The following is a 22,469-nucleotide window of genomic DNA, read 5'->3' as shown; positions in this document are numbered from 1 at the left end:
CTACCAGATCAGTAAATTAGAATGTAAAGTCCAAAAATAGATGTGAGTATATTGAAGAATCTAAGAATTAAGAACGTAAGTATATGTGTTCAACATGGCAATTTCAATCCATGTAGAAAATGGTGGACTTTTCAGTGAATAGAATCATGACAACTTGTTAACTATTTGGAAAGAAAATTAAGTTATATCCCAGTCTCACATCCAATCCCCAAATAAACTGGAGTGAATTAAAGACTTAATGTTAAAAAGTAGTGCCACATATCCGACATTGCCGTGAGTTGTGGTGTAGGTCGCAGGTGGGGCTTGGATCCCATACTGTTGTGGCTGTGGCATAGGCCAGCAGCTGCAGTTCCGATTCAGCCTCTAGCCTGGGGACCTCCATATTCTGTGGGTGCAACCCTAAAAAGACCAAAAAAAAAAAAAAAGGGGGGGCCACATAAGTACTAAAAACATACATGAACACATGTCATTGGATGATGAAGTCTTTTTAAACTCAGCATGGCGTAAAAGCCAGATTCCATAAAGGAAGAGAACCAGACAGTATAAGAGTGTTAACCTTGGAGTTCCTGTCGTGGTGCAGTGGTTAACGAATCCGACTAGGAACCATGAGGTTGTGGGTTCGGTCCCTGCCCTTGCTCAGTGGGTTAACGATCTGATGTTGCCGTGAGCTGTGGTGGAGGTTGCAGACGCGGCTTGCATCCCGAATAGCTGTGGCTCTGGCGTAGGCCGGTGGCTACAGCTCCGATTGGACCCCTAGCCTGGAAACCTCCATATGCCTCGGGAGTGGCCCAAGAAATGGCAAAAAGACAAAAAAAAAAAAAAAGAGTGTTAACCTTGTCTCAGTAAGAAGCAGACAAACACCAACTTTATATAACGTTAAAAATATAGACAAAAAATAAACTGGGAAAAATACATTAATAACATACGGGCAGGTTAGTATCCTAAATAGTTAAGAGCTTTGATTAATCAGTTTAAAAATGGAAACACCCATTATACACAGGAAAGATTGCTTTTATTTAGAGGGGTGAGCAAATAACCTAGAATGATTGTACTTGCAAAGTTCTAGGTTTTATGGCTCAGAAACCATGTGGATCGAACTTTGAATCTAGCCAAGAGGATTTCTGGTAGGTCCTATTTTAGGACAGATGCAATACTGTTGAAACGCCAACCTGCTTTGGTTCAGACAGCTGGCTTTTCAGCTAGGTCGCCATTTCTTCTTTTTTTCTTACTGACTTACTGAACTTATGAAACCATGGCGGAAAGAGAGACACAGTCACCTGGACCCAAAAAGTGTGGTCCCTATATCTCATCTGTGACTAGCCAGAGTGTGAACTTGATGATTCAAGCAGTAGTCCTCTTTTTTATTGGTGTATTTCTTGCATCAGTGTTAAATTTTTTTCAGATTCAGAGAAACGTGACGCTCTTTCCACCGGATGTGATTGCAAGCATCTTTTCTTCGGCATGGTGGGTACCACCGTGCTGTGGCACAGCTTCAGCTGTGATTGGGTTATTATACCCCTGCATTGACAGGCATCTAGGAGAACCACATAAATTTAAAAGAGAGTGGTCCAGTGTAATGCGGTGTGTAGCTGTCTTTGTTGATATAAATCACGCCAGCGCTGAAGTGGATTTTTTTTTTGTCTTTTTGTCTCTTTTGTTGTTGTTGTTGTTGCTATTTCTTGGGCCGCTCCCTCGGCATATGGAGGTTCCCAGGCTAGGGGTTGAATCGGAGCTGCAGCCACCGGCCTACGCCAGAGCCACAGCAACGCGGGATCCGAGCCGCGTCTACAACCTACACCACAGCTCACGGCAACACCGGATCGTTAACCCACTGAGCAAGGGCAAGGACCGAACCCGCAACCTCATGGTTCCTAGTCGGATTCGTTAACCACTGCGCCACGACGGGAACTCCTGAAGTGGATTTTGATAACAACATACAGTTGTTTCTCATACAGTCCCATTGGACTGTGGTGGACTTGTGATAGATCTAGAAGTGGTTTTGGCCTTGGAGTAGGAATTGCTTTCTTGGCAACCTTGGTCACTCAACTGCTAGTCTATAATGGTGTTTATCAATATACATTTCCAGATTTCCTCTATGTTCATTCTTGGTTACCCTGTATATTTTTTGCTGGAGGCATAACAATGGCAAACATTGGTTGACAACTAGCAATGTATGAATGTAAAGTTATCGCAGAAAAATCTCATCAAGAATGAAGAAGGCAAAAATATATCTTTTGTTCAGAAAAGATTAAATGCCCTTTATACACACACACACACACATATACATATATTACTGCAATCTGTGATTTCTTCATCTGTAAATCAAGTACAAACCTGTATGTATTTGACTTAACTGTAAAATATATATGCACTACTTTAAAAAAAAAAACACCCAGTATAAAAAAATAGGACATGATTAAGCAGTTTACAGGAGATATAAATGGCCAATAAACATGAAAAGATGTTCAGCTTCATTAGTAATCAAAAAAATGAAAAAGATGTGCCATTTTTTTATTTACCAGATCTACAAAAATTAAAAGAGTGATAAAACCCAGTAGAGCTTCTCACAGATCTATTTCCTCTAAGCTTGTTATATCAGAGGTGGGAACTTACTCCTTGTTGTTTTTTGGTTCTTCTTTTTTTCTAATTAACAACTTTAGGAGTTCCTATTGCGGCTCAGTAATAACGAATCCGACTAGTATCCACGAGGATGTTGGTTCGATCACTGGGCTTGTTCAGAGGGTCAGGGATCTGGTGATGCTGTGACGCTCACAGATGCGGCTCAGATCCCCAGTTGCTGTGCCTGTGGTGTAGACTGGCAGTTGCAGCTCCGATTGGACCCCTAGTTTGGGAAACTCCATATGCCACATGTGCAGCCCTAAAATAAAGGGGAAAAAAAAAGACCTCCCCCCCAAAAATTAAAATAACAGCTTTATTGAGACATAATTCACATATCATCTGTTGATTTTTATATGCCAAGAAATGAGCCAATTTTTTTTGTTGGCTAAGCTGCTTTGTCACATTTAGATAGACAGTTTAGTAATACCAAGAATAATGTAAAAGCATTGTAATCGTTATCATCTCTGCACTATATGAACGGGTTTCTCTCTTTTTTTCATCTTCTGAGGCATATGCAAGAAACAACCTGGAAGCGACCTAAATGTTCGGTCATGGGGAATTTGTTGAATAAATTATGGTATGACTTTATAGTAGAATATCATCATATTAAAGTGATGATAAGGCACTTAATTACTGATATGGAAAGACATTAATGTATATTGTTCAGTGGGACGAGCAGATCATAAATCTAAAGTATGATTCTATTTTTATGAATACATATATTACAGAAATTGCTTAGAATACCAGTTGTTATGTCTAGGTATTGAGATTTCAGATGATTTCATCTCATTTATTTTTAAACAGATTTATTGAGAGATAAATTCACATTTGATACAGTTCGCCTATTTAAAGTGCACAGATCAATGGCTTTTAGTATATTCATAGAGTTGTACAACCTTTGCCACAATTTTAGAATGTTTTCATTACCTTCAGCCCTAGATAACCACTAATCTAACTTTTCTCTCTATAGATTTCCCTGTTCTGGACGTTTCATATAAATAGAATCCTATAATATGTGGTCCTTTTGTTTTTGGTACTGCACCTGCAGTGTATGGAAGCTCCTGGCCTAGGGGCAGAATCCGAGCTGCAGGCCTATGCCACAGCCATAGCAACACCAGATCCGAGCTGCATCTGTGACCTACACCACAGCCTGTGGTAATGTTGGATCATAGTACACTGAGTGAGGGCAGAGATTGATCCCATATCCTCATAGACACTTGTGTCAGGTTCTTAACCCACTGAGCCACAATGGGAGCTCCTATGTTGTCCTTTGTCGCTAGCTTCTTTTAAGATTCATCCATATTATGGCATGTATCAGGACTTGGGTTTGTTTTTTCTGGGTTTTTTTGTTTGTTTGTTTTTTGTTTTTTTGCTTTTTAGGTCTGTACCTGCGGCATATGGAAGTTCCCAGGCTAGGAGTTAAATTAGAGCTGCAGCTGCTGGCCTACACCACAGCCACAGCAATGCCAGATCTGAGCCACCTCTGCAACCTACACCACAGCTCATGACAATGCCAGATTCTCAACCCATTGAACAAGGCCTGGGATTGAACCCACACCCTCATGGATACTAGTTGGGTTCTGAACCCTCTGTACCACCACGGGAAATCTATATTTTTATGTCTGCAAAATATTCCACTGTATGGTTATACCAGATTTTACCATCGATTCATCAACTGATGGACATTTGAGTTATTCTCTTGGACAACTATAAGTGTTTACATGGACATAAGTTTTCATTTCTGCTGGGTATCTACCTAGGCGTAAAATTGCTGGGTCATATGGTACTCTGTGTTGAGGAGCTTGAGGAACTGCTGGACTTCTCCAAGGGAGCTGTACCACTTTGTGTTGCCACCAGCACTGTATGAGAGCTCCTTACCAACACTTGTTTTTATATGTCTTTGGTTATAGCTGTCCTCGTCGGTATGATATGGTATCTCATTTACATTTATTTGCATTTTCTAATTTAAAAAATAAACCTTTGTTGTCTGTGCATTTAAGAAGTGTTTTCAAACACGAAGGACATGGGAGAATGCTTATAATACAAGGCTAAGTGGAAGCAGGGAACAAAACTAATGATCTTGATGATCCCAGTGTTGTAAAAGGAATTTATTGAAAATGATAGCTGTTGGAGTTCCCATCATGGCTTAGCAGTTAATGAATCTGACTAGCATCCATGAAGATGCAGGTTCAATCCCTGGCCTCACTCAGTGGGTTAAGGATCAGGTATTGCCATGAACTGTGGTGTAGGTCACAGACTCGGCTTGAATCTGATGTTGCTCTGGCTGTGGTGTAGGCTGGCAGCTATAGCTCCTGTTTGACCCCTAGCCTGGGAACCTCCACATGCTGCAGGTGCAGCCCTAAAAAGCAAAAAAAAAAAAAGGAAAGAAAATGATAGCAGCAAATGATTGGCTGCCTCCTTTCTACCAGACTTTGTGTCAGATTCTTGACTTCATTTTCTCATGGAGTCCTCACAAGGGCCCTTCAGATGATGAAAACAGAGACTCAAGGCGGTTCAGACGTGTCCCACAGCCAGTGAAGGGCTGTGATTTGAATGCTGGTGTGTGATCCACCTGGTCCACTAGTCTTTAGAATGGAAGGAAAGGCACCAAGTTGTGCATAGTCCTGATCCCAAGTAGTACAGTGGCAAGTGTTTGTTTCTTCCTTACACTTTTTATTATTTCCCTCCTACTTTTTCTTGAATTAGTATTAGTTACCTTTATGATCAGAGAACATATTTGAAATAAGTGAATGTCTTATCTCTCAAGATTGTATTACACTTTGGAATATTTACATTAATCCTTTTTCTTTTCTACCCATAAAGGGCTTGTAACTCAGTATTTGCTGCATTAGAGAAAAGTCAAGAAGCAATTGAAATTACAAGTGAAGACCACATTATACAGGTTTGTCATTGTGGAATTTTGTCCTTCTAGACTTCTGGTTGGCTTGTGTGTATTTTTAGGATTGAACCCTTCTGGTATGATTTTTTTTTTTTCTCTCTTTGAAGTTCAGGGGGACCAATTTTTTATTAGAGGATTATCAGAACAAAATTATTAAATATTTACTTCAAAATAAACTCCCTATAGGTTAGAAAATATTCTAATAATTGTTAATATGCTAGAAAAAATTCAGTAGAAATACAGAATTTGCACTTATTATTTCTCATTTTTTTGCTTGCTCAGTTTATTTAGCAAGGAGGGACTTCTATCCAGAGTATTATTTCTGGGGTTAGGTGGGGTGAGACTATTCGGACAAGGAGAGGCTCTGACTGTAGGGCTGCATGCTCTACTGTTTTGAAGATTGTTTACACCTATAGAAATTGCCTGGAAACTACTCAGAATTTCAAAAATAAACTAGTAATTACTGACCCATTATTAGTGAAGTGGGTTCATATAAGTGACTTAAGTAACCTGGCTTATACTTCCAGGTAACAGCAAAAGAGGGAGTTGTACCAGAGGAATGTTTCTTTTGTCAGAGAATTAGCTCTACTTTGATTTTGGTTCTGAGCACTCCAGTTCTTCATTTTAATCTGACTAGTGACTTTCTTGGTAAAGACTTGATGATGTTGACATTCAGGAGTTTGTGTCCCGGGAGTTCCCGTTGTGGCTCAGTGGTTATGAATCTGACTAGGAACTATGAGGTTGTGGGTTTGATCCCTGGCCTTGCTCAGTGGGTTAAGGATCTGGCGTTGCCATGAGCATGGTGTAGGTTGCAGACGTGGCTCGGATCCCGAGTTGCCGTGGCTCTGGCGTAGGCCAGTGGGTACAGCTCCGATTCGACCCCTAGTCTGGGAACCTTGATATGCCATGGGTACAGCCCTAGAAAAGGCAAAAAGACAAAAGACAAAAAAAAAAAAAAGGAGTTGGTGTCCTGAGAAGCAACCTGGGCTGGTGGTTGAGGAAGCAATTAAAGGTTGATACCAGGCTTGGTATCAGTCAGGTCTGATCTCTTTTCAGCCTCAGCCCCTTCCTAGCTGAGCATCTTTGGGTAGATTACTTAATCTGTCTGAATCTGTTCTCTTATCTGTATAAATAGGAATAATTATTTTTTTTGCTTTTGGAGGCATGGGGTGCACCTGTGACACCCAGGCTAGGGTGGATCCCAGGCTAGGGGTCAAATCAGAGCTATAGCTGCCGGCCTACACCACACACAGCCACAGCAATGCAGGATCCGAGCTGAGGGGTCAAATCAGAGCTATAGCTGCCGGCCTACACCACACACAGCCACAGCAATGCAGGATCCGAGCCGAGTCTGTGACCTACACTACAGCTCACGGTAACCCCAGATCCTTAACCCACTGAGCGAGGCCAGGGATCGAACCTGCAACCTCATGGTTCCTAGTCAGATTCATTTCTGCTGCTCTACTATGGGAACTCCTAAATAGGAATAATATTAACACCAACAACTATGTACCCTTTGTAAGGATGTTCTGAAGACTAAATGAGTTAATGTCTGTAAAGTGCTTACTGTAGTGCCTAATGAGAAAAATAAACCTTAAACAGTATAATTATTGATTTATCATTGTCATTATTTGTTATTATTAGCACATGCACAGTTTTCCCATACGTTTTCTTCTTACAGTCCTATTTGAAATTTAACCATAAAGCCTTACATTTGTAAACACTTCCTAGTTCATAGTCTGCTTTCCAAACACATTGTTCATTTCCATCATGAGAGAGGCAGAAGCCCAGCCCAGTGTCACCAGAGCAGAGGGTTTCATTCCCATTAAACAGATGTGCAGACTGAGTCTTTGGGTTGTGTGATTTGTTGGCACAGAGGCTGGGTGTTTGAGCCTCTTGGTCTGGTACTTTTTATATCTACTGTGTCATACTCTAAACAGCTCTTTGGGAGCAGCCCCTGGTCAGTCTCCATGCTGCTTCTCTCCTCTGCTTGTGTTTGAGTGGCAGCGGGCCTGCTGTCCTCCCTGGAGTCTCAGGAGAACAGGGCAGCAAGCCCAGCCCAGTGTCACTAGAGCAGAGGGTTCTATACACCCAGGGTTTTTCTAGGGTTGTGGTCCTGTGGCTTTGGAACCATGGTAGTGAGCGCCAGGCTCCTGAGCTTTCTGAGGAAAAAGTATGATGGTTTCGGTTGAACACCTTTGATTGTCCCTTTTCAAAATTTCTTGTAATTCACTTGGTATGTTTTCTTTTGTCTGTCCCTAGTATGCAAATCCGGCATTTGAAACAACAATGGGCTATCAGTCAGGTGAATTAATCGGGAAGGAGTTAGCAGAAGTGCCTATAAATGAAAAAAAGGCTGATTTGCTTGATACTATAAATTCATGCATCAGGATAGGCAAGGTAAGTAAGAGGTCAGCCCTTTGTTACTTTAATATGACAAAGAGGGAAGGACAAAGACTTGGTGCTAACTGAGCATTGCTCACCAGGTAATCTCGGTCTCTTCCCAGGAGCCTGGGGAAGTATAGGTAGTGTTATCCTGTTGTGTCCATTTTGCAGATGCGGGAACTGAGGCCAAGAAAGTATATAACTTGATCAGCCAATAAACAGAGTCATTTCTGACACTTAAAATTGTTGTTGTTTTTGGAGTTCCCACTGTGGCACTGTGGGTAAAGAATCCAACTTCTGTGGCTCCAGTCACTGTGGAGCCCTGAGTTCGATCCCTGGCCTGGTACAGTGGGTTAAAGGATCTGGCCTTGACACAGCTGCTGAGGCTGAGGTTCAGTCCCTGGCCCAGGAACTTCCATATGCTGCTGGTGTGGCCATTAAAAAAAATTTATTTTCATTTTTGTAATAAGTTGATCTTTCTAATAGTTGATCTTCTCTAAGTGGTAAATGTTGGCAAATGGTCTGGATAAAAGATTACCAATGAGTTGACACTTTCTCAAAGCACATCTAAGCCCACTGGCTCTCTGAGCCTCTTTTCATTCATTCGACATTTTTTTTTTTTTTTTTGGTCTTTTTGGGGCTGCACCTGTGGCATATGAGGTTCCCAGGCTAGGGATCAAATTGGAGCTATAGCCGTCAGCCTTCGCCACAGCCACAGCAATGCAGAATCTGAGCTGCGTCTGCAACCTACACCACATCTCATGGCAAAATCGGATCCTTAACCCACTGACCGAGGCCAGGGATCAAACCTCCATCCTCCTGGATACTGGTTGGGTTTGTTAACTGCTGAGCCATGACGAGAACTCCATTATGACAGTTATTTTGGATGTATTTTTGATAAGAAATATGGTCTCTATTAAGTAAATATATTTTGTTTCCATTGTTGACTGGAAAACTTACAAGCAAACTGTTACCCAAGCAGAGTCATTGTCCTCCATAAGCTGAACTGTCCAGCTTTGGCTAAATTGGCTTCTGGAATCTGGCAGCTGCCCACATCTGTTCAGAAAGGATTGGAGGAGGAAAACCTAAATATTTTTTATGAGTGCTGAGTGATTGACTGAATTGGTCTCCCATGTTCCCCCCCCCCTTGTATATAACAGCTCTACTGAGAGATAATTCATGTACCATACAATTCATCCATTTAAAGTATACAATTCAGTGGTGGTTGGTACATTCACAGAGTTTTGCAAATATCACCACAGTCAACTTCCCATATTTCTCTTGATTGTGAACTTCAGAAATAACTCTTAGACCTGTCTGCTGAAGCCTTCTGAGATGGCTGCTTGGGGCTGTCCATTCCTGCCTAGGGATCCCTGTCTAGTGCTTGTCTGCTTCAGGCACAGGCCACTCTCCCTCAGAACTGTAGTGAGTAAGGCCTGCATCTCCCTTCTGCTCCAGGGCAAATAAGCACCAAGCTGGGCTCTCAGGGTGTTTTTTAAATTTAGTCCTTTCTTGATGCCCATTGTTTTCAGAAATGTATCAGGAAGCGTCAGTAACCGTCCTTTACTTCTATCAGAGTGTCCTGGTTTCTCTTGGATCCATTTTCCCAGAGGAGTCTAAAGATGAGATTTTTACCATTCGCTTTTGCAGGCAGGTGATTTCAGAATTGACTTTGTGTACGTGTATGGGCAGGATGCTTGAGCTAAGCTGTCAAGGCTGCCATGGTGATCCACTTCTCTCCTGGGTCAGCTCTAGATCCCCAGGGACTCTGGAAGGTCAAGAAGGGTATGAAATACACTAGGAGTTCACTAGGTGGGCTTTAGGGATTTTTATATTTAGGGACCTTGGTGACTTTTGGATGGATTTAGAGCATTTTACCTTTTTTTTTTTGGTCTTTTTTGTTGTTGTTGTTGCTATTTCTTGGGCCGCTCCTGCGGCATATGGAGGTTCCCAGGCTAGGGGTCGAATCGGAGCTGCAGCCACCGGCCTACGCCAGAGCCACAGCAACGCGGGATCCGAGCCCCATCTGCAACCTACACCACAGCTCACGGCAACGCCGGATTGTTAACCCACTGAGCCAGGGCAGGGACGGAACCCGCAACCTCATGGTTCCTAGTCGGATTCGTTAACCACTGCGCCACGACGGGAACTCCGGATTTAGAGCATTTTAGATGGCCGCAGAACCCAGCTCTTTCCCAGGCTTCTCTCCACTATCCCAAGAGTAAGGGAGCCACCTGTAGCCCTTGTTTGCTCACCGTGGTATTAGCCTGTGCATACCTCTTCTCCCCGATTGCAATCCCTATATTCTTTCTGATCAAGAGCACACACAACTAAAGCAATTGCAGCTCTGGCTTTTAAGGTCTACCTGAGCCCAGTCCTGGCTGCTATCTCCTCATCCGCACGCTACCTGCAAAGAGTACATAGAAGGTGGTAGCAGCCATCCATGCTTACGGCCACAGAATGGACCCTTCTCTGCCCCAGCCCTGATTCTCCCCCTCCAAGTGCAGGGGGCAGAGGCCACACTCCCCCCACTCCCTCACCACCGCCACCACAGCAGGCAGAAGTTATGAGAGGAGGATCCTGTGTGTGGAAGTGAAAGAGTGCACTTCATCTGTGGGCCCAGAGCCAAGCAGAAAGCCACTGAAAACACATGACCATTTAGGCTGGCTTTTGTTGGCAGTCTAGGAGGAGATGGACTTGGGAGGTTGAGGAAGAATTTTCAGCTTGCTCAAATTGCGTTTGGGCTATTTGGGATGATTTTATTGTCCTAATTGCTTTGGTGGCCACAGTGAATGAATTGAAACCTGAGGTGAAAAATGCGCTTGGGTTTATGTTTTGAACACAGTGTATAAAGATGCTTACATTCCGTTTATAGGAGTGGCAAGGGATTTACTCTGCCAGAAAGAAAAACGGAGACAATGTACAACAGAATGTGAAGATAATACCTGTCATGGGACAGGGAGGGTAAGTGAAAAAAAAAAAAACAAATACTTCAATCAACATACATGTTTGACTTATTGCAGAATTTACTTTGAATACTTAATTAAGAACTGTATGCAGAAATTTATAAGAAGGACTTGTACCAAGGTCAGGTATCATCAAAGAATGGACTTCCAGGGTGGCTTCCTCGTGGTCACAGCGTGAGCCTCCAGCTGGCAACCCAGAGCCACCAGATCCCGACATCTTGCTTAAGCTGTGTGAATCCATATAAGAATACAAAATATTTAAATCCCGAATGTCACCTTACTGAGCTGTGTGCTAAGAACACTCACTGGTAGACTCCCTATGTTTAAAATATTTCTATCTAGTTTGATAGCCCATGTGCTGTTTTTGCCCAGAAGTATCGAACTAGATAAAAGTATTTTATTTTATCTTATTAAATTATCATTATTTTTTGTCTTTTTGCCATTTCTTGGGCTGCTCCCGCGGCATATGGAGCTTCCCAGGCTAGGGGTCGAATTGGAGCTGTAGCCACCAGCCTACAGCTGGTGGGATCCGAGGGATCCGAGCTGCGTCTGCAACCTAGACCACAGCTCACAGCAACGCCGGATCGTTAACCCACTGAGCAAGGGCAGGGATCGAACCCGCTACCTCATGGTTCCTAGTCAGATTCGCTAACCACTGAGCCACGACGGGAACTCCTAGATAAAAGTATTTTAAATACTATCATATAAGGAAACTCATGGAAAACAGATGTGACCACAGATTGGAAGGCAGTGTATACCAGGAGCCTACAAATTTCATATGGTTTGTCTCAGAATCTATCTTTAAAGCAAACAGTGGAAAATTATGAATATGAATTGTAGAATACCCAACAAGAAAACATGCAGCCATTAGAAATGATAATAATTAAACTATAAGGGGAAATGTTTATGATAAATGCGAAAGTATAAAATCATACCTAGTATGTGATCTCAGTCACAAAAGCGAAAGAAGGGACAAAAGAGCAGGAGGAGGTGTGACGGTGGTAGTGAGGTCGGCACTGATCATCTCCATCTGACAGATGAGGAAACTGAGGCTTAGAGAGGTAAGGTGTCAGCCGGGTGGTACTCGGCTCAGCAGACCTCTGCTGACTGCATGGCTCACATGCTTGGTCACCAGGCTTTGCTGCCAGTTGGCGATTGCCTCCCGGAGACGGATCTGTGTGGGCTCTCTGTTCTGATTCTTTGCCTTTTTATGTCCTTTCCAAATTTTTTTTGGATAACTTTGTAGGGATTGGATTATCAAGGGGAAAAGCTGAAAAAAATCAGAGGAACAATAAGTAAGTGAGGAGAGTCAGCAGCTTCTGAGATAAGCAGATTGTTCGTTGAAACTTGAGGAAGAGCATCAATATAAAGAGTTGTGAAAAGGAAAACATGTTAAGGAATTGAAGGCCTTTGGTTGGTTAAACATGTAGTACCTTTTTTTAAACATAGGTATTTTTTATTGTATGTTGTGATGACTCAGGATTTTGTTGTTTTTACTGAAGAGTCAACTTCTTTTTTACAGAGACACTAGAGAATATTCGTAGATGCTTATTGTTTGTTTATTGGTGGCCTTGGCTGCAAACAATAGCTCTCCTTGAGGCATTGTGTGTATTGTGAAAGAGAAATGTTCTTTTCATAATGATAAATAAGCTGCATGTCCATCAGAATAGAGAGCTGGGAGGGAAATAATGCATTGTTTTCTACTTGCAGAAAAATTAGACACTATGTGTCCATTATCAGAGTGTGCAATGGCAACAGTAAGGTATGTAAGGAGAGCCCTGGGGACCCCAGGGACCCAGCAAGATTTCCCTTATTGCATAACTAGGCACCCAGAACTAATGCCTTCTCAAATTCATTTTTAGGCTGAGAAAATAACTGAATGTGTTCAGTCTGACACTCATACAGGTATGGTGCCCCATATTCATTCTTAGGGTTCATTGAGCTTTTGAAAAAAAATAAAAACAGACCCTCCCTCTGACAGGCTTGCCTGGTGTGTAGGCAGGACTGTATTTCTCTAGCACCGTGGCAGCATTTCTGACTCCCAGGCTGCTTTATGAATCAAAGGACCTGAGCACTGGTGGGTGTTCCAACAGGTGTCCTGGGGTGGGTCTTAGCCTATGGGGGGAGAACTGGTCACCTCAGTGCATGAACCTATGGAGTGGAGTGTGCTTTTTTGGCCTGATCTGTGCTTTAAGGGCAACAGTGCAGTACTTTAGCAGAGATACTTTCACCTCCAGCCTGCAGGGAGATAGGTGGACCCCATCAGACCTGCCTTACTTGGTATCTGGCTCATAAGGACTAACTGTGCCTTGGACACCATCTGCTTATCCTATGTCTGTGTTACTGAAGATATTTTTCCCTAGCTTGGAATCACCTCTTTCCTTCCAGCGTATGTCATGGCTTCAGCAGGCCACCTTCCTACTCTGGCCATTACCTGTGATGGTGCAGGTCCTCTCCAACTTCATGCCAGAGGCTGCCCATCAAGCCTGTGTGGATGCTTTACAACACCCTGCCCCTCCCAGGCACTTCTCATTGCTCAGCTAGTCTGTCCATGGAAAAGACTCTCCCATCCCTTCAGCTGTTGATGTGCTTTCAGCAATACCAGAGCAGTTCACTCTTTCATTCTAGGAGTGTCTCCTACATGGTTTTCTTTCTTTTCTTTTTTTGGTTTTTTAGGGCGGCAGCCATGGCATATAGAGGTTCCCAGGCTAGGAGTCTGATTGGAGCTACAGCTGCTGGCCTACACCAGAACCACAGCAGTGCGGGATCTGAGCTGCATCTGTGACCTACACCACAGTTTCATGGCAATGCCAGATCCATAACCCACGGAGCGAGGCCAGGGATCGAACCCGAATCCTCATGGATGCTAGTCGGGTTCGTTAACCACTGAGCCACAATGGGACCTCTGCTACATGGTTTTCTAAGTGTTTACTGTGTACAAGGCACTGTGCCAAGTGCTTAACTTACAGTGTATTTAACTGAAGACTTGCAGTAACCCAGTGGGGCAGGAACTTGATAGATGAAGTTCCCTTTTTACAGATAAAGGAGCTGAAAGGCCAAATAATTTGCCAGGGATACCCACTTAGGAAGTGGTGGACCGGGCACTTGAATCCAGACAGCCAGCTCCAGAAGCTCTGAAGCATGTGCTGGGACAGTTCCACACCCAAGAGCCATCTTAGTCGAAAAAGAGTGCACATTGATACCAAAGGACATATAGCAAGTGGTCAGAAGTGGGTGAGGGAGGACCAGTGGTGCCATGGTGGCTCAGAGGAAGAAAGAAGCTCCAGACAGGGAGAGGCGGATTTGAGTAAGAGGAGGAGCGTGGGAGGAAAAGCATTCCAGAAATAAAAACAGGCACTGAAGAGGAAAAGTACAGAGTATATTCTAGAAAGAGCCGGGTTTAAATTTGACTGGTATAAAAGGCTGGTGTGGAAGGGAGTTGGGATCGTAAAGCCTCCTTAGATGCCAAGTAGCACATTAGGATTTTCATCCAGAGGCAGTGGGAGTCTGAGGATTTTTGAGCAAGGGAGTAGCATGAAGACATCTGAGCACGAAGAAGCTCTTAGAGCCTGTCTGTAGCAGATTACACGGAATGAGGGCCCAGAAACAAGACTACTAACCTTGCCATGTAAGAGGAAGAAAACAGGCCAGGGCATCGTTCAGCGAAAACTCAGTGCACAAGCACCACGTGCAAGGCCAAGTGGATGTCTCTGCCTGTAAGAAACCTGCATTCTGTGTTTCTTGAGTAGGGGGATGGGTAGTGCAGGGGACAAGGAGGTGGTCAGGAAGGTCTTTGCCACTAAGGTGACGAGTTCTGGGCCAGGTGGTGTGGAGCAGGGAAGGGCTTCAGCATATTTTACAGGTATTCTCGTGTGCTGCCAGAGTTGGGCCATTGATACTGGCCTCACAAACCTGAAAGGAGTGTTATCTGCATCAGGAGAAAGTGAGATTCTCAGGGGCAGGGGGCGGGTACAGTGTCTGAAGCTGCAGGGAGCACAGGGCTGACTATCAGCTCTAGACAGGGCAGATTGGAGGTCAGTGAAACCCTGAGAGCCTGGTCTCCGTACTGAGCAGGCGCTCCACAAACGCCTGGACTCTTGACAGTGTCCAAGAAAATTCTCTGAAGACTGGTCCCAGCATTTTACATAAGAGACCTGGTTCTCAGCTTCCTTGTACCCAAAATGGAGCTTATCCTGGCAGATAGCAGCGTTAGTGCAGGGATGAAGGCAGCTGCTGTTCCTGGGGCAGCTGACTAGTTACTGGGCCTCACAGCTTCTCCAGGGTTTCCTGGGTTTACCCAGCAGGCCAAGGAAGTACTGCTGACTTTCCTCTGCTAACAAGATGGGCAGTGTAGAAGGCTTGTGTTTCACGGAACAGGAAGCCAAGAGCGGAGACACGAAGTTGCAGGTGATGCTGAGCCCAAGCCCAGGTCTGAAGAGGCCTATTTGGCATTGTCTCCACTGCCAGGCCAGATGCCTCAGGTCAGTCCCTGTGTGTGGAGCTCTTGGGAGGCAGGAGGGCCTGTGCGGGGCTCCTTCAGGGGCCCGAGCTCAGGTTGAGATGTCAGGCCCACATTTCTGTTCGAATCCCCTCAGCCCAGTAGATGAAAGTGCTTTAAGAACCATTGACAAAGTGCTGTAGGGAATCAGAGGGGAGCAGTGATCTCAACAGGGCTGTCAGGGGGTAAGAATGTTGAATATTTAGGGTGAGGAAAGTATTTAGGGTGCCGAGTGGAAGTTAAAGCCTGCTTCGTCTCCCTCCACTCCTGCCCCAGCCTGTCCTCAGGACACCAGCTGGTCTTGTTTCCCTCCAGCTGCACTCTGCGCCACCTCCGAAAGCAGCTTCCTCCTAGAAGTGCCTTCCTCCTCTTTGAGTTCCATCTACAAAACATCACTCATCTCCTTCCTGCTCCCTCTCCCAGAGGAGGCTCTGCTCCTTCTGCACTTCCAAATTAGTACTGTCACTCTTAGGCCACCCGCCTTTGTTCCCCTCCATACCACCCACTTTGAGGATGTGGACCTGACCTTATTCATCGTCACATCCCTAATGCCTGGCTTAGAGCCTGACACATGGTAGGTGCCCTGCAAGTGTTTGTCGAGTGGCAAAAAGGGAAAGAGTAAAGGGACACCAGAAAGCTCACAGCAAAGTCTTACCAGCCAGCTGTGTGAGCGCTCATCTCCATGAAGCTCAGAGGAAGGAGACGTGCTGGTGTCTGTGTGTGGTTGAGAGAGGTGTGATTGGAAAGGGTGAGCATTTAGGTAGGGCACAGTGTCATACGTCAGAGGCAGAAGGAGCCGATGTCTAGGCTGTTCCTGAGACAGAGCAGGGAGAGCTGTGCTGACCCAGCCCACCTGTGGTCAAGAAAGTGAGAGATGAAAGGCAGGCTGTTGCAAGCAGACGCTTCCTGTCCTTGACTGCCAACAAGTTTCTCTTTATCTCTGAAGTGCTGAAGGGTTTTAGAGCGGTTATATTAGTGATACTTCGACTTGTGCTCAGGCATATGCAGGTGTTTGGAGAAGCAGACGTGCGTCTGTTGAGCATCTGTTATGTGCTGGCAGTGCTGGTGCCCTAGGAAAGGGAAAGGAAGATTATTTCTGCCTTCATGTCCTTCACAGCTGGTGAGGGACACGGATAGTAAAGCAGGCAATTACTGGAGGGTTGAAGGGTAGACATTAGGGAAAGGTTTCCTAAAGGAGATGATCCCTGAACCTCATCTTAGCCGCATCTTCAAAGAGGATCGGGAGTTAACCAGGTGAAGAAGGTGGCAGGGGGGGTTCCTAAGCGGAGGCATAGAGGTTTGGGAGGTGAAATAGCATGTCACTTAAGCAGTAGTTGACTTGGCAGTAGCTGATGATGGCCAGAGAGAAGAGGCCCAGATAATCATAGGACTCTGGGTGTCACACTGGGGAATTTAAATCCAATCCTAAAAATAATAATGACCCATTAAAATGTCTTAGGAGAGTGAATCCGGTCAGATTTTCGTTGTAGAAGGACCCCTTGGCTGCCTGTAGAGAATAGGTTGAAGGGTACAAGGTTGGGGCCTGAGGGACAAATGAGAAAGGCCATCATTACAATGACAGTGGCAGGTGTCTGAACCAGGACAGGGACTGAGCAGGGAGAGACTGGAGAGTATTTAGGAGATAGGATCTACAGATTTATCTGACCAGATGAGGGGGAGAAGCGGGTCTGACCTGTCTCCAGCTTAAGCAAAAAGGTAGATGCTGTTCAGAGACCTGGGGAAAAGAGTGGATTGGGAGAAGATAATGAGTTCATTTGGGTAATGAACTCATTCGAAGTACTTGAGGGGTGTCCAGGTGGAGGTGACGAGTGGTCAGTTAAGATGTAAGTCTGGGGCTCAGGAGGAAGGCCTGGGTCAGGCCAGCAGCACGGGAATTAGTTGCGGCTGTAGGAAGGAATGCGGTCTCCTGGGAAGATTGTGTTATCTGAGAAGAGAAGGGGGCTAAGGACTGGACCTTTGGGAAGAGCAGGGGTGCTGAGGAAGAGGGGATCATGACGGAAACTAGGAAGAAATAATAGTAAGAGGTGCAAGGAAAGCCAGCGTGGACTTGTGTGAGCCAGGGGTTTGCAGGAAGAGGGATCAGTGGTGTCTAGGACCACAAGGCAGTCAGTCAGCTAAGAATTGAATTGTGTCCTTCAGATGTAGTGACAACCAGGTCCTCAGGGACCTTGACAAGGTCATGCCAGCGCCCACATAGAAGTGAATGTAGCAGACAGCAAGGGAGCAGCTTCTCAGTGGTGGGGAGGCATACCAAGGGCCTTCACTTGGATCCTGTTCATGAGAGGATTCCTGGTGAGGAAGCCAGGAGAAGACAGAGAAGTTACAGGAGGGGAGACCTGAGCTCAAGCACCTGCTGTGTGCTCACTCATCTGCGTGGTGGCTTCCAGTTTCCTGGCCTGTGAAATGGGGACAGGATGGAGAGGCTTGGTCCCACATGTGACATCCAGGAGGAGCACAGAGGAGGGCATAGGAAGGAAGGTTAAGTTTGCCTCGTTGTTGATTGGCGTGGGGTTGAGGTTAGGGACTGAGAGGAGTCGAAGACAACCCCTGTTTGGAGCCTCAAAGAGCAATGGTGCTGTCCACAGGAAGCAGGGGCAGAGGAATAGACCCCAAACTCATGTTCCTTGTACTACCGTCCAAAAGAGAGGCACCTTCTTCTCTGGAACATTTTATTTAGAGCTTGTATTGTGGAAAAAAAAAATCTTGCATTGGGTGGGGATGGGGCAAGGGTGGATGGGGATCAGAATTATATAGAATCATGATAGGTGAGTTCATTTCTGCTAGTTTTTGCATTATGGGACTCAGTAATTATGTAACCTGGCAACTGTAAAGCACTTGTTTATGTCAGTACCAGGTAGGACATTTTGAGAAAGTCAGCCTCCCTTAAAACCGAGTTGCTGACAGTCTTCACGTCTGTGCACTGTGCTGATTTTTTTTGTGGCATCCTAAATGGTGTTCTAATTCTTAAATTACGTCTTAAAACTTTTAGATTGGTAATTTTCCTAATGTGTTATTACAGTCTCTTGGGAGAGGTAATTTATAATTTAATTGTTTCCACAGATAATCAGACAGGCAAACATAAAGACAGGAGAAAAAGCTCCCTGGATGTCAGAACTGTTGCCTCTCGAGCAGGCGAAGGTAGGTGACAAAGACCAGAGAAGAGAACACTCTCCTCTCAGTGTGGAACACGTGGAGATGTCTAACGCTCCCTCCCCAGCCTCGGCTTCTGGCGCTGCCTCCCTCTGGCTGGCTCCCTCACTGCCACCCCCCCACAACTCCTTTGCCAGTGGGTTCCATCCTGACCCTTTTGATGGAGTCAGGGAATGAAAAAAAAAATAGTGGATACTTTTTACCATCTATTCTGTAGTTGATTTTCTAAACTGTAACAGCTTAAGATGTCAGCTTATCTGCTATAATTGTATGAGCAACGATTTCCAATCATTGGAAATTCTTAATGATTTATTCTATTACAGTCTGTCATGGAAGCTTGCCTTTTGGTGGGGAAGTGAGCCGCATTTTGGGATGTAAAAGACTCTTATTAAGCAAATATTCTTTAAGTTCTAGTTGGAATATGATTTTTTAAAGATTATGTAGCTATGTGGACTGAGACATCTAGGAGTTTTTTGTTTTTGTTTTGGGGGGGTTGCTTTTTAGGGCTGCACCCGAGGCATATGGAGGTTCCCCGGCTAGGGTTCGAATCGGAGCTACATCTTCCACCTGCACCACAGCTTCCAGCACTGACCGAGGTCAGGGATTGAACCCGCATCCTCATGGATACTAGTCGGGTTCATACCACTGAGCCACAACAGGAACTCCTAGGAGTTTTTGAAGTACAATGAAAATTATTTGTAGATAGTGTGAAGGCAAATATTCCTGCTAGCTGTGTACTTTCTTTGACTGAGAGATGAATTGGGAAGCATATGGAGTTGATTGTTACTAGATAAAAAGCCAAAATTTGCCTATTTTACAACTGAGATCCAGTGCCTGCCCTCATTTCTCTCATGGGTTTGTTGCAAGGACCAGAAGACATGCTGCGTGTCCCTCGCATTGGAAGGACAATACAGATCCCACCCCTGCTGCGAGGCCAGGGAGCAAAGTGGTCTTATAGGGAAGAGTGTGGACTTGAGCCTCAGAATGACCTTGATTTAGGTCCCAGCCTCATCTACTTTTTGTCCATCCTTGGGACTGGACTTCCATGCTTCCATTTCCTCGTCATAAAATGGAGATGATTGTGCTGTCCACAGAGGATTATGTGAGGTTCCGTGTGGCACCTGGCAAGGTTAGGGGTCACTGCCGTCATCACATGTTAGGGCCCTTGGGCAGAGTAGAGCAGAGCAGGGTCAAGGTCACTGATGCCCAAAACCATCTTCACTCCCACATGCTGACTTCTGTTCATCCTTTGGATTACTTTGTCCATTTCTGTATTTTTAAGAGTAAAACATTTTTCTTTTAGTGTGTTTGGTTTTTAACCAGTGTTCTTTTTAATTGACTTATAATTCACATGTAATAAAATTCCTATTAAGTGTTGAGTTCAGTAAGTTTTGGCAGTTCTGTACATTGAACTGTATAGAATGTAACCACCCAAAATAGATATAGAAAATGCATGCATGCACTCGCATTCACACGTTTCACCACAGAGGCAACCACTGATTTTGCACAGAAGTTAATTTGGCCTCTTTTTGTGCTTCAGAGGAATGGAATCGCACTCTTTGTGTTTGGCCTCCATCACTCATTTTAATGTTCTTGAGATTCATCCACGTTGTTAGGTATATCAGTAGTTCATTCTTTTGAATTACTTGGTAACATTCCATTCTATGAATATGCCGCAATTTGTCTATCCATTTTCTTACTAATGGCCCTTTGTGTTCATCTTTCTGCCTTGCGGCTGTTAATATTTTGGCTGTTAAGAATATTTTGGAATGTAAGGCTGTGGTGAATATTTTGGTACTGTCTTTTTTTGTGGAATGTGTGTTCCTCTCTTACCTAGGAGTGGAATTGCGGGGCCTTTGGGAAGCCGCAGACAGTTCTTCTGTGTGGGATATACCATGTTCCTTTCCATCACTGTCTGGGAGAGTTCCGGTTGCTCTGCACGCCCCCCCACCCCCACCCCCCGCCCCCCGCCTTGGTTCCCCAGAGTCTTAAACCTTAGCCATGTTACTGGATATAATTTGAACTTTAATTCTCCTGATGACTAATGAGATCAAGCAACCCTTTCATATGCTTATTGGCCATTTGGATATCCTCTTTTAAGTGCTATTTAAATATTTTGCCCATTTTTTATTATTAGGTTATTTATCTTTTTCTTGTTGGTTTGTAGAAATTCTCTTTATATTCTAGATATGGATATAAATATTCCAAGTATATTGTTCTTAGTCTGTAAATTGCCTTTTCACTCTCTTAATAGTCTTTCAGTGAATAGAGGTTCTTTTTTTTTTTTCTTTTAACTTCACTTGTTTTATTTCCAACTCTTTTCATGTATTTTCTTCTCACCTATAACTGCTCATTTTCAGAATTTTTCCTATGCTTTCTCTCTCTCTCTTGAAACACATATAAAAAATACAAAAGCTGGAGTTCCCGTCGTGGCTCAGTGGAAACGAATCCAACTAGAAACCATGAGGTTGTGGGTTCAGTCCCTGGCCTTGCTCAGTGGTTAAGGATCTGGCATTGCCATGAGCTGTGGTGTAGGTCGCAGATGCGGCTTGGATCTGGCATTGCTGTGGCTGTGGCATAGATCACAGCTGCAGCTCTAATTAGACCCCTAGCCTGGAAACCTCCTTATGCCACTGGCACAGCCCTAAAAAGACCAAAAAAAAAAAAAAAGAGAGAGATAAAAAAATACAAAAGCTGAATTCAGTGACAATTTACATCCAAATTATGGAGCCTTATCAATTTCCAAAATTCTGTCACTCCTTAAGAAGATATTACAACATTAAACCAAGGTTTCATTGCTCTTATTATTATTATTTTTTTTTACTGTTTGTTATCACATATATGGAATCCAAAACATAATACAAATGAATCTATATACAAAATGGAAATAGACTTACAGACATAGAAATCAAACCGGGGGCTACCATAGGGGAATGCGAGGGCATGGTGATAAACTAGGAGTACAGGATCAGCAGGTACAGACCACTACGCATAAAGTAGACAAGCAACAAGGATTTACTGCATTAACACCAGGAACTCCATTCAGTATCTTGTAATAACCTATAATAGAAAAGAATCTGAAAAAATATATATATATATGCACACATAACTGAATCAGTTTGCTGTATACCTGAAACTAACACAATGTTGTAAATCAACTATACTTCAAAAAAATATATATGTGTGTGTGTGTGCATATTGAAATTATTCAACCTCTACAGTACCCACAGCAAAAGTGCTTTTTTTCCCCAAGGACCAATATTTTTTAACTGACATTGTTTAAAATTGCTAGTTTATGGTGGTAATAAAAAGCAAACCAATTACCAGACAGCTTTATTACTGTTTATAAGTTCTCCACAGACAATGCATCCCCGCTTGTTGCTTATACATGCAGCAGACACCCCAACACCACCACCCTTGGACCGCTGTTAAGGGATACTCTTTTTATTTATTTATTTGTTTAAATGATTTTAATTTTTTCCACTATAGCTAATTTACAGTGTTCTGTCAATTTTCTACTGTGCAGCAAAGTGACCCAGTCACACAAACACAGGTTCTTAAATTATCAGTGTTTTCTATTAAGGTACTGCTTTTTGTCCTATTTTAAGAAATCATTCTCTGTACCAAAGTCATGAAGAATATTCTTCCATGTTTCCCTCCCCCATGTTTCTTTCTAGAAACTTTATTTCTTTTATCTTTTGCTTTGGGTCTGTGATCCATTTCAAATTAATTTTATATCTAGTGAGGATAGGACTCAAGAATGAATTTCCCCCCTACAGGGAAACCCAGCTGGCCCAAAACTATAGTCAAAAACCATCTTTGGAAGTAACATCCATTTTTGTAAACCATGTGACTATAAATAGATGGTCTCTTTCTGGACTCCGTTCTGTTTCATTGTTCTGTCTGTCCTTGGTTGTATCAATACCACCAT

At 43.8% G+C, this 22,469-nt stretch overlaps 2 protein-coding genes across 5 annotated transcripts in view; both read left to right on the top strand.

Moving 5' to 3' along the window:
- PDE8A (phosphodiesterase 8A) overlaps positions 1-22,469 on the top strand; it is a 152,364-nt gene that overhangs the window by 93,412 nt on the left and 36,483 nt on the right. For all 4 annotated transcript variants that reach the window (XM_047796687.1, XM_047796689.1, XM_047796691.1 and 1 more), the window contains exons 7-12: positions 5,443-5,521; positions 7,781-7,918; positions 10,779-10,867; positions 12,580-12,631; positions 12,732-12,774; positions 18,449-18,526. In XM_047796687.1, the coding sequence (XP_047652643.1) occupies positions 5,443-5,521; positions 7,781-7,918; positions 10,779-10,867; positions 12,580-12,631; positions 12,732-12,774; positions 18,449-18,526 (479 nt within the window). The remainder of the gene's footprint in view (positions 1-5,442; positions 5,522-7,780; positions 7,919-10,778; positions 10,868-12,579; positions 12,632-12,731; positions 12,775-18,448; positions 18,527-22,469) is intronic.
- Positions 808-5,417, top strand: LOC125135561 (insulin-induced gene 2 protein-like). The gene is made up of 2 exons (XM_047795827.1): positions 808-1,695; positions 5,387-5,417. Exons 1-2 carry the CDS (start codon positions 1,253-1,255, stop codon positions 5,415-5,417), a joined length of 474 nt encoding a protein of 157 aa, XP_047651783.1. The 5' UTR covers positions 808-1,252.

This window comes from Phacochoerus africanus, chromosome 9 (genome assembly GCF_016906955.1).
Source record: "Phacochoerus africanus isolate WHEZ1 chromosome 9, ROS_Pafr_v1, whole genome shotgun sequence".
Taxonomy (NCBI): Eukaryota; Metazoa; Chordata; class Mammalia; order Artiodactyla; family Suidae; genus Phacochoerus; species Phacochoerus africanus.
The sequence above is the reverse complement of the archived record's forward strand: the minus strand, read 5'-3'. Positions and strand labels throughout refer to the sequence as shown.

Bases quoted from the DNA above. Each gene is read 5' to 3' on its own strand.
- LOC125135561 (XM_047795827.1), top strand. From the start codon at position 1,253: ATGGCGGAAAGAGAGACACAGTCACCTGGACCCAAAAAGTGTGGTCCC. The intron at 1,696-5,386 runs GCATATGGAGGT...TTATCTCTCAAG, and splicing joins TTTCTTGGGCCGCTCCCTCG to ATTGTATTACACTTTGGAAT.